This window comes from Chlamydotis macqueenii, chromosome 6, assembly GCF_036417535.1.
Source record: "Chlamydotis macqueenii isolate bChlMac1 chromosome 6, bChlMac1.mat, whole genome shotgun sequence".
Lineage (NCBI taxonomy): Eukaryota > Metazoa > Chordata > Aves > Otidiformes > Otididae > Chlamydotis > Chlamydotis macqueenii.
The window spans coordinates 40903522-40914903 of NC_141561.1; the positions used below are offsets into that span (position 1 = coordinate 40903522).

An 11382-nucleotide genomic window follows, 5' to 3' on the forward strand; every position below is an offset into this window, starting at 1 on the left:
GGCTGCTTCAGAGGACAGTTAGAGAAAGTCAACGAGGGGTCCAAACTTTTTTCAAAACGAAATATGACCAGTAGTTGCATTAGGCAGAAGTGTATGCTAGGGCACATGCGAAAGCCCAGAGCTAGGAGGGTCCTTCAGGCTCCTGGGCTTTCCTTAGCCCAAAGACTTGGTGGTCTCCTTGTGGAGACCTGCTTGCAAAAGTCGAAGTATTTCTCAGCCAGGTGTGGAACAGCCCTTTCTTCAGGCTTCAAGCACCACCCCAGAACGTCCTGTCTCAAAGCTGTGTCATTTCCACCAAGAACAACAGAACCGTATTTTCCTACGAGGCGGGGAGGAAGCTGGCTGGTTTTCAAGTCAAGATGTTGACATGATTTCAGTAAGAGCAGAAGCCAGCAGTAGAGGCTGGGACACCCCGACTGGTTCAGGCGGCTGGTCTGCTGGCTGGCAGGGCGCGTGCTCCCCCATTACTACACACAAAACCCACCCCCAGCCCATGACACGCTGCGTCGCTTGAGACAGGGCTGCTGAGACGAGGCAGAGAAACATCTGAGCTCCTGCAAGGCTCTTCTCGCCCGGGAAGAGGGACGACCACCATTCCCAGGAGGGCAGGAGACAGAGGGCTGCAGGAGCTGCAAGAAAGAACATCACCCAGCTGAGGCCACAGCCCGTGCCTTCGCTTTTATTACAACCAGGAGCTCCCTTACATTTAAGCCGCTTGTGTGCCAAAGGGAAAACTTCCGATATTCTTGAGATAATCTGACCAGCCCCTCAGGTTTTCCACACAGAAGTCCAAGTTCCGTGCCAGCCGCTTTATGAGCAGGTAGGTGCCTCCCAGTCCTGCCGCCCCCATGACAAAGAGCCCTCGATTAACGATCTGCAAGTGCAAAGAGAAACCCCAGCATCATCACAGGTTTGCTCCTGCCCTGTGGCACCAAGCGAAGTCTTCACACCTGCGCCCACTTGGCAGTATCCCCCCCACCAAAGCTCCCCCCATGCAGCCAAGCGAAGTGGGCATGCAGGATGCTCCCGAGGCTCGCAGTGTGGGGGAGGACCCACACCACCATCGGCCAACCTTTTTCTGCCATTTCCAGCGCTGAAGGGCCTCATGGTAGCGAATTCTGGTGAAGGTCACCTGGGAGGGTTGCAGGAGCCCATCACCGCCTCAAAGCCAGCCAGGAGGAGCTCGCAGCGGCTCAGGCAGCGGGGACCGAGGTGCTGGCCTTACCATGGTGTACAATGGGATGATGGTGGAAGGCATGAGGGTGTGGAGGAAGTTGTCTACGTGCTTCCGGAAGATGAACCACGTTGAATTCACGTGCTCACGCATCTGCGACAGAGCAGCCATCATCCCTTTGCAGGGCGTCTTGGCAGAGCCCTCTGTGTTTGGCTAGCTCTCCCGCTGCCTGTCCCAGGGGCCACCACAGGGACCAGAGCCTCCCCAGCCCCAGTGGCATCCCCAAGGAGCTCTTAGGCTCAAGTCTGCTGGGGTGAGAGCCCAACCAGAGTCTTGCCAGAGCCCCTGCCCGCCGGGTGCATCCTAATGGAGTGCCACTGTGTGCACAGCCCGCGGGACCACACCTCTGCGTGCAGCTCGCCTACCTCTATGTAGTTGTACATGGCTAAATCCGAGATCGCGTGGTCGTCTGGCACCCTCAGCCTGGAGAACTCAGGGAGGCAGGCACCTGGGAGAGGAAAGGAGCAGCTCATGGGCAGCTCCCCAGCAGACTAGCCAGCCGCCTTCGGCTGCAGAGAGATCCTCTTCTGCTCTGCCTCCTCCCCGGACACCTCACTCACCAAGGTCGTTGTGGAACTGGTCCATTAATTCGTCAAAGACCAGACAGTCCTCAAAGCCCTGGGAGGAAAGTTCGAGGGTAAATAGGCAGAAGGAACCACACACTCACAAGAAGTGCTCTCAGGGATGCTCAGAGGTGTAGCTTTCACACATGCAGGGTCCCACTGACCGCGGCTTCAGAGCAGGAGTTGTACTCCAGGCTGCTCTGCCAATGGTCTTGCAGAGAAATGCAGAGGGTTGCCTTTCCTGGCAGCCTAAAACCAGGCAATGCCTCTACACCCAGGCATTTCTGGGTGAAAAGAGCAGGGATCTGACTGACACGGCCCGGGGCCAGCCAGGGACTTACTGCATTCATGCCCTGTCCGTAGAAGGGCACAACGGCATGCGCGGCATCTCCCATCAGCACGCACCGGGAAGCGAGGTGGTAGGAGGAGCACTTCACGGATATCATGGCCTGGGCTGGCAGCAAAAAGTAATCGTGCTTCAGCTCACGCCTTCGGGCAAAACAACAGAAACTTCACTTGTGGGACCACAAGAGACACGAAGAGCAAGTCATGCCACGTTCCAGCTCAGGAAGCCAGGGCCGCTGTCGGCGTTGGGATGAACAAACCAAGCTGGGAAGGCTGGTCTCGGTCCCCACCGCCACCGGGTCCCCCAGGAGGAGTGGGATGCTCTGACTCAGTGCCGTTTGCCCGGCGGTGAGAGGGTCCCCGCTGCCTGGGGAGCAGCGTGCTGCTGGGAGTTGTGTCCCACACAGTTGTGTCTCTTTTGTCTCACAGCGCTGCTCTTTGCTTTAGCCACATAATCACTAAGTGCCAGGCTTTGCTTAGTCAGCACAGTGTTTGTTTTTTTTCTTTTGCCAGGCTGTTTTTCTTTTCTCAGGCTGTTCGCTAAAATCTCAACATTTGCGGAACTCGGCTATCCGAACAGCAGGACTACCTTGGCACGGCTGGTTCTGGCACAAAACCCCTGCCTTCGCTGCAGCAGAGTCACTGTGCTCCCCCACCTCTAATGTCAAAATGTGAAGAGCTAACCCATCCCTTGAGTGCAAAGCCTTGAACAGCAACACAAAAGCAAGCGGAGGGTGATCTGCTCTCTGCTCCCGCGGTGGCCTGGGCTGTGCCTCCGAGTGACAGTGCGACTCCGTCAGAAACCACCGTGGGACAGGGCTGCATCCCACTGCTGAGCCTGTGCGGACACAGTGTGGACCTCAACCTGTTTGCTCCCCCCTCCTTCAGACCTACAGGCCGTAGGGATCCACCCCAACAGCGGTCGCCATCCCTTGGCCCCCCAGCCTCAGCGGAGTCTCCGTCACCGGGACCCTGAGGCGGGGTGGGGATGTGTCCCCTGGCTCTGCAGCACTGTGCTGATGCACCCGAAGGGGAGATGGGAACACTTACTCTCCGATGAGGGGGATGGCATCTGGGAAGTAGGTCTGGAAAAAACCCAGCACTTGCTCGCCCGTTGTGAGCTTCTCAAATTCCTCGAAGGGCATGAAGAGCGTGCAGGTGAAGGACTTGTCCTGCCAGCCAGGGATGAAGGTCAGAAAGAAGCCCAGAGGCCATAGAGAGCACCCAGAGCAGTAGCTCCGTGCCCAGCCTGTCACCTGGCAATCGCAGCGACCTGCCTGCACGGTGGGGAGGAGCCCCTGGCCACCCCCTTCTCCATGGTGGGCTTGCACGTGCCGGGGGCAGAAACGGGCAGCGTGGGATCTGCCAGTGTGGGCCTGGCACGCTGCCCTGGTACTCCCATGTCTGGTTTATAACCTCCAGCTGCAGAGAGCTGGTTTTCGGGGGGCTCGGGTGGGCTTGGATGGGGTTGGATGTGCAGTCAGAGAGAGGTGGCACGGGTACCTGCTCAGCGCTGTGAGGCAGGGCCTGCTCTGGGGGTCTTGCCCTGCACCCCTAAGGCTGTGGGATGCCTGGCACAGGCTGGGGGTCCCTCCTGGCACCCTCCCAGCCCCGGCCATGTGCCTGCCACCACAGCCCATTCATCCCCACAAGCCCCATCCCCTGCCCCAAGGGACCGCGGCCGTGGGTTATCACCATGTTGGGCAGCGCAATCATCATGAAGGTGTTTCTCGGCCAGATGTGGAGGTAGTTTGGTTCCATGGCGAACTGAAAGAGAAGGGAAATTGCCTTGCGTCCCTGACCTGCCCTGCTCAGTTTCTGGTTCCCGTCCACACCGGCACACTGGTTCCCGTCCTTCGTACCATGAGAAGGCACACCACAGGGCCCCTTATTGGTACATGATGCTTCAGGGAGACACAGAGCCAAGGGCAAGAGGAAAGGGTAGAAAAGACAGCTAAAAATCTGCTGTTTTGCGATCACTGATATCTCCACAGACCTGTTCCCATATCCCCAGGACCTCCCAAAGCTAGAGTGAACCCTACTGCTCCGGGGCAGGCTCTCTAGGATTTTTGCAGCCAGGTACCAAGACATTGGCCCCACCACTGGAAGAGGAAGAGATGCCTGCCTTCTCCTGGGAAAGTTTTAATCCCTTGGCTGAGTCTCAGACAAGAAACTAGATTCTCAAGAGCTTCTGCAGAAGAGCCATCAGGAGAGGGGAGCAGGGTGTCCCACCTGCAAAGGTGGTAGCACACTTACGTCCCCGTGCTTGGGGGGGATGGTCAGCTCCATATAGCCGTGAGGGATGTACTCGTGGCTGTAGTTGAAGCGTGTTTGCCTCATGAACTGCTTTCTGACTGTTGAGAAGGCTCCATCGCATCCCACGATGAGATCATAGGTGACTTGCAAGGGCTGCTGGTCAAATCTGAAAGCAAGAGAGTCCCTTGGATCAATCCTCCCATACCTCCAGGTCAGCTCAGCACCGCTGGGCACAGCGGGTCTGCCTTTTGCAAAATGCCAGGGTCACCTCCAGCGTTATCTTCTAGGGTGAGGGAAGACGGGCTTTCACTGACTGAGAAGCTCAGCGTTAGGATAATTATCCTGCGGGATATCAAAACTCCACCAGGTCTACCCAAGAATGCCACAGGCACTGCTGGGACAACGCTGCCTTTTTGTAGAGCCTGCACCCCCAGGCTGATGGAGGGGCATGACCAGAACTCAACACAACTACGAAACAAGGTTGTTAGCTGCCCTCCCTGACGAGCAATCTGTCCCTGAAAACCAGCGCAGCCGAGACCGGCGCGTTTATTCCCTGCACAGCTCAGCAAGCACGTGCCTAGCCTACTGCCAGGCTGCTGGGGGCTGAGGGAGTTGCTTACGTTTTTTTCCGCCTCCCCATGAACCCTGCTTTGATGTTTCTCCTTTCCAAATCTGACACTGAGTTTTGCCTGCTTAGGAATAACACGCTAGTTTCCAACTGCGATTGCTCAATTGTTTGAGGTTTTATGAATGATTAAGCAGAAACTAACGGAACGCAGCGCTTGTGCAGGGCTTACCTTTGTATGGTTAACGTCCCCCGCTCTGCGTCACACCCCACCAGCTTGTGTCCGAAGTACAGTTTAGCGTTGGAGTACTTCTCAGCAGCTGTGAAAAGAAAAGACAACGAAATGTAGAGCCTTGTGCTGTGACCCCAAAACCATTCCCAAGCCATCCCTAAGTGATAAGGACTTTTTGCCATCACAGCAAGTAAGATTGTTGTGTTGAGCGGTAGCTGGGACTGCGTTGGGTCAACTCTAGTGAAAACTATTTAAGACGTGCAAAGAATCCTGCCAAGATTTCTTTCTTCCTCGCACGAATCATGAATCATCGCCCTGTTCCCAGCATCCCTATGTTGTGTTTCAGAACGGGGTGCGGTGCCTGTAGTCCATGGGAAATTTGGGGAAATTTGGCCTGGCCTAATTACGCACTTTGCCACAGCGCCCCAATTTCTGTTTGTCTCTGTACAATCAGGGCTTGTGGAAAGTGTCACGAAACGTGGCAAGGCTGGGGAGGTATCTCCTGCTTTCACTGGTGAATTTCTGGGAGCAGATGGCGGTGCCGGGAGCCGGGGAGCCGAGGCAGCTCCTGCTCGAAGGCGAAGGAGGGAGAGCTGCTCCTCGGGGATTTCTGCACGTGCAGGAAGGCCTTGGGGGGACTCGCTTGAATATCCTCTCGTGTCAGACAAGCAGCAGGGAAACGACACAGATTTTCTTCTTAAAAACACAAGTAGTTCAGGTTTGCGCTTTCTGAGAGACAGGTTGAGCAGAACTCATGGGCAAAGAGAGCCTGGGGCCCAAAGTCTCCTGTTCATGGGGCAAACCCTAAATCCTGGGTGAATGCAGTGTAAAAGCTTTTGCAGAAAGACCTGGCAACCTACCTGTTAGCAGCTCTCTGTTTAAGTTTGCTCTGTCCACAGAGAGAATGTACTGCAAGGCAAACAAACACGGGGTTTAGGAGGCATCGCTGGGGGATGCTCTGCATGGCCAGCTGAGAGACGTCACCCTCTCCAAACAGCGTCACGCAATCCCCTTCCTGCTCACAGCATCCCTCCTAAGAGCGTGAGCCCCAGGCTGTCCGTCACACAGAGCTACAAACGCTGTCAAAGATGCGATGCGGCATCAGGAGACTGGTACCTGGTTCTTCTTCCCGTAGGGGATAGAGTACTTCTTCCCCGAAGGCGTGTGTATCCTCCTTGCCCGCATGGGAATGCCTTTGGACACAATCTGAAACAGAAGGGAACACAACCCGGCGTCCTGGTCAAAACTGAGTTGCTGAGGGGCAGGGCACAGGCTACCAAGCGCCACCCCCCACCTCCACGCACTGCACGTGGGACACACTCTGCTCGTGTGGCTCCTTGAGTTACTGGGGAAAATTTTACAGGGCTGTCAGTGCCAAGTCACTACATTTTACTGAGATTACTTACAAGCTCATTCTCATAAAAATCAGTAGAAAATTATTTTTGGATAGAAGGGAGATGAAAAGCCCCAGGTTGCTTGACAAGGCAGAGGAAGACAACCAAATTCCACCCTGGTGCTGGGATACGAGCTGTTGAAGCCTGGGCTCCTTCTCGGCAGGAAGCCAGGGGCCAGGAGATCCCACCGCTGCCAACAGCTGGATGTTAAGTGGTAGCACTGCTGGGCTCGCAGCAAAGCGTGCTGTGCAGAGGTTGGTGGGCACAGATTTCAGGGGTCAGCCTGAAGCTCAAGGTTTTGTGGGAAAATACAAACCTGGGCATGCCAATGGAGAAACCAGCCCCCCTCTATTGCATCCAGCTCTTTTGGGAGTCTACCTACTCCTGCCCTGCTTGCTCTCACCCTCCAGGAGGAAGGAGAGCACAGAGGAGAGGTAAACACTGGAAGGTCTTGTCTGAGTGTTGGTCTCCCGGGGAAGCATCCATTGCCACGAGCAGAGCCCAGCTGCCCAGGGCTGGGTGCTGCCCCCAGGCTGGGGGAGATCCCCCGTTCCAGCTGTGTCGTGAAGCAGTGGAGAGCCAGGCTGCGGACATGCAGCGGGAGAGGTCTACCTCCACCCTCATGAAAGCAGAGTTACCATGCGGTGGCCCCTGCATGCTCAGGGAGCAGAAGAGAGTTTGTCCATCACCAGCTGGAGCCAACAGTATTTTAACCACAGAGACCCCACCACCGACAGAAGCGACCACGGTACCTGCTCTTCCATCCCCACAGCTCGGAGGGCTTGGCGTCCTCTGTGAGACAGGGCCAAGTTAATGCTTCTCCCACGGGCAAAGCTGGCCACCCGGATATCTGCGCGGAAAGAGACGTTGGTTATGGAGACGTCGATACTGTAGTGCTGGCTGGTGCGGGGGACATCTCCCGAAATCCCTGCAGCGACAGCAGGCGGGGCAGTGGGGAGTCCCTGTCCCCCTGCTCTGCGTGCAGAGAGTGCAGGTATCAGAGGGCACGGCCAGGGTCAGCTTGGAGAGCCGCTTCCTCCATGCCTCCTCATTGCCAAGTGCTGCAAAGGGAAACGCCAGATCCTGACAGCTCCCCAGTGTCGGAGGGCACGTTATCACTGAGAGCTGTCTCCCCTCCAAGCGGAGAGAGCCAAGCGATGAATGCCTGGCAGCTTCTGCTGAGACCCACAGACTGATGCTTTTTGGGATACTGGCAGGTCACCTTCTCCATCGCTGTTCGGGTGGAAATGTCTCGGCACTGGCCTGTTCCTCCTCCGAATGGCCTCACTCAGGCTTCCCGGGTTGTCCAGCCAGCGCGCGTGGCAGAGACTTATCCCAATGGCTTTCAGGGTTGCACCTCAGCATGAGCAATGGGCCAGAAACTGGAGCAGAGTGGTAAAATCCATCTGGCTCAGAAGGAAGGTAAGAGGAACCAGAGTCTTTTTGAACCTGTGAAACCTCTAGCATCTGCAACACCCAGCAAGGAGTTTAAGAGTTAAACCACGGTGAAAAGTCATTTGCTCTGGCTCTGAGCCTGCTGGCATCACTTGGGGCTGGCTGCTGTGACCACCCTGCTGTTGCGGTGGGGACCCAGAGCTGTGCACAGGGCTTGGGATGGGCTCAGAACCACCCGTCCCGGCGTCTGCCCGAGCGGGAACAATTACCACAGAGACCACGCGTCAGATGGGGCTTCTCTTTCCCCTTACTGCACGTTCGAGTTGATTTTCACCTTCCATGGTGTTATTCTCACCTTCCGCTTGGCTCGCCGTCTCTGCCCTGGTTCTATTTGTCTGACAGCTGATAGACACTGAAGGCGAGTGATTTCTCTCCATTTCAGCCAGCACTTGAGCTCCCAGTCATCATTTCTCTGTTGCGGTGCCCCGCAGAGCAGGAGGCTTCCAGAAAGCACCCCATCTCTCCTTCTGCCCCTCTCACCATCAGCCCCCCTCCGCACATGTCAGTGGTTACGAGTCGAGCCGATGCTTTTAACCCTAACAGAGATGCTGCAGCGTTAACAGCCATTGCTTCCAAACTTCTGACCCAGCCTGGTTCAACAGCACCGTGCTGTATTTCTTCATGCAAAGCCCAGTTTTCAAAGGTAAGGATTTAAACCAAGAACATAAAAGAGGGCATCATTTTAGTAGCTGAAGGGGGGAGTTCCCTCCACGTGAGACAACTTAGTTCAAATAAATGCTCCTCCCCATCACAGCAGCTAAAGAGAAGAGTGAAAAGAATATTCTCCAAGTGCCACACTTTCAGGTTTCATTTTCTTTCTGCAGTCTCAGTGAATGCACACAGTTCCTCTTCTGCTTCTTCAAGAACTGTTATCAGTAAAGGGACAGAAACATCTTAATAAAGCAGTAACGCTCAGGCTGAACTTACCTTCTCTGGCTTCGTAAACGTCAACACGGAAACCTCGTTTAGCAAGGAAACAGGCATTTAATGCGCCCACCTACAAGAGAAGGATCAGAACGGTGGATGAAGAGGTTCCCTAGGAGCTGTATCGCAGGTCGCTGCTGGGATGCATCGAGGGAAAGCAGCGGTCAGGGGATGCAGCTCAGCTTATATAGGAAGACCCTTTGATTAAGAACCTTAGAGGACTTCTTCCTGGAGAGAAGGTTGTTATTTAAATGGACGGCTGTCTTTTTCCTGTTTAATTTCCATCATTAGTGGCTGTCAGAACTACAGACTCTTATGTCATCCCTCTTTTCCAGCAGCATGGGGACCAAGAAGCTAACGGCCGAAAAGTCCAAAGAGAGGTTTAGTTGCTGCAATGCTCTGTGCTGTTCTTTAGAGTCAGATCACTCCACAAGTAGCGACGGAGGAGAAGCATTCCCAAACAAAAGTGGGCAGGGGAAGGCATTTCCTCTCAGCCCAGCCTTTACCAAGTTTCATTCCTTGCAAAGCATTTCACGTTAGCAACTTGGTTAAAGCCAGAAGCAGCCAAGGGACAGGAGGATGTGGCAGCCCAAACGAGGACTGCTATTTAGTGTGCCTGGGCACCACTGCCCCATCGCCTGAGCCCTTTCCTCTGAGGAGAGGACTCTTGGCAGACAGATTTATTTGCACATACCGTTCAAGGCAAGTGCCCACCACAGACATGCGTTGCGTCTCTGGGATATCTCAGCAGCAAAGCTCTCCCTCGAGGGAAAGAGTCATTCTCCTCTTACAAAGTCCTAGCTGCTCAAACGAGCCTCACTGCCTCCCGCTGTGGGAACTCAACCAACTCCTCCATAACGCTCCATCATCTGAAGGAGGATTCTAAGAAAAACATTTGCCCCTCATCCAAGCAATGCTTTCGCAGCCCCGGCTCCCCAGCAAATGCAATCGCACCGCAGCCAAATTGTGTTTCCTACCAGGCCGCCGCCGACTATGGCGACTCTTTTCCCCCGTGGGTCACCAGGCTCCATCACCGGGGCAGCTCCCAGGTTGCGAGTTCTTTCTGCTGCGTCCCCGCTCCCTGTCCTGCTGCGCTGCCCTCGCTAGCGGGGAGGAGAAGGGGAAGGATGTGGGTGGCTGAGTCACACCTGGAGTCATCTCCCCTGCTTCATGTTAAAGTTTAACTCCCAGCCCAGAGACTGTCGGTGAATCAGCCTGGACGTGCGGCCAGCCACACGGAGCCTTAGGTGAAGGGACGTGAATGTGGTATCATTCAGCCTGGCCTGATTGAAAGGTCTCTTTTGAAAATTGTAAAGCAATTCTGCATCCTTCAAGGACCTCCTAATGAACCACGCACAGAGCAGGAGGAGCACTTGCATCTGCCAGGCTTTTGCTGGTGCTTCACGGGGCTGCAACTGTAAAGGCACTGGTGGGATGACGTGGAGTAGCTCCTGGAGTGTCATGGGCATTCTCCTGAGGGTGGGAGGTGAACCACACTGCTTGCCCAGGGGCCTGATCTGCGAGGACATCTTTCACCCAAGGAAGCTGTGCGTGGCTCGAGCGCTTTGGGGCGTGATGCTGAGCCCACGTGAGGTCCATGCCTCATCCGCAGAAGCTTTCCAGGACTTGGATGAGGCTGTGAGGAGACATCTCTGCCTGCACCATTTCACACGCCCGTCCTTGGGAGGAAGTGCTCTGCTGAGCCGATGCTGGACACAGTAAGCTTTCAGAAGGGAGGAGGCAGTTACAGGCTACGCACAATAATTAAACAGCAGACAGTGAAAACGCGTACGTTAACATACACTAACTACCCTTTATTTCTGTTTGGGCGATGCACAGCCCAAACCAGCAGGTTTGTCTCAAAGGAGCAAGACCAAATCCCCATACAAGCACCGTGCTGTTCTCCCTTGCGCGTCCCGGTTCCCAGCGCAGCGAGGGCCAACTGCTTCCGAGGGGACGGAGAGCACGTGCCACGCCGCAGTCCTAACCTGCAGCACCGTGAGAGGAGAGGACACGCAGGACGGGGTCAACAGGACCCATAAGTAGCTCCAGGCCCAAGCTTAACTGGGACTGCTGGCCCGGGGGAGGGCAGGGGTCCCGGGTGGGGCTGCTAAAGGCGATAGTGCCCGTGGGCCTTGGCGCTGCATCCGAACAAGCGGCCAGTGAAGACCCTCCGCTGGGTTTCCCTGGCCTACACAGCAGTGAATTGATCCACACTCTCCGGTGGACTCGCACACCCCCGGCAAAGAAAACAGAACAGAGAGGGCAAAGAGCAAGGTGAGTTTTACGTAGTAAATCAATTATTCACTAATTGTTTTCAGAGCACAGGCAGCACACCATTAGCTTCCAGCGGTGACAGTTGTGATTTGGAAATACCGCTCACAGCACCCTTTGCGTACTCGTCTGGCGAGCTT

General features: G+C 55.4%; 1 protein-coding gene across 1 annotated transcript; it reads right to left on the reverse strand.

Annotated features, from left to right (window-relative positions):
* Window positions 1-74: 74 nt before the first annotated feature.
* On the reverse strand, window positions 75-10043 carry KMO (kynurenine 3-monooxygenase). The gene is made up of 16 exons (XM_086750925.1): window positions 9946-10043; window positions 8972-9041; window positions 7342-7439; window positions 6312-6401; window positions 6056-6104; window positions 5196-5283; window positions 4399-4564; window positions 3838-3909; window positions 3193-3314; window positions 2139-2286; window positions 1795-1852; window positions 1600-1682; window positions 1226-1327; window positions 1073-1132; window positions 705-874; window positions 75-629 (listed from the first exon to the last, which is right to left on the reverse strand). The coding sequence occupies exons 1-15, from the start codon at window positions 9997-9999 to the stop codon at window positions 707-709; spliced, it is 1428 nt and encodes a 475-aa protein (XP_086607051.1). The 5' UTR covers window positions 10000-10043; the 3' UTR covers window positions 75-629; window positions 705-706.
* Window positions 10044-11382: the final 1339 nt, after the last annotated feature.

Excerpts from the sequence above, each read along its gene's own strand:
- KMO (XM_086750925.1), bottom strand. The coding sequence starts at position 9,999 with ATGGAGCCTGGTGACCCACGGGGGAAAAGAGTCGCCATAGTCGGCGGC. Across the intron at positions 6,105-6,311 it reads CCTACGGGAAGAAGAACCAG|TACATTCTCTCTGTGGACAG; the intron begins GTACCAGTCTCC and ends TTTGCCTTGCAG. Across the intron at positions 1,853-2,138 it reads ACGGACAGGGCATGAATGCA|GGCTTTGAGGACTGTCTGGT; the intron begins GTAAGTCCCTGG and ends CTTTCCTCCCAG.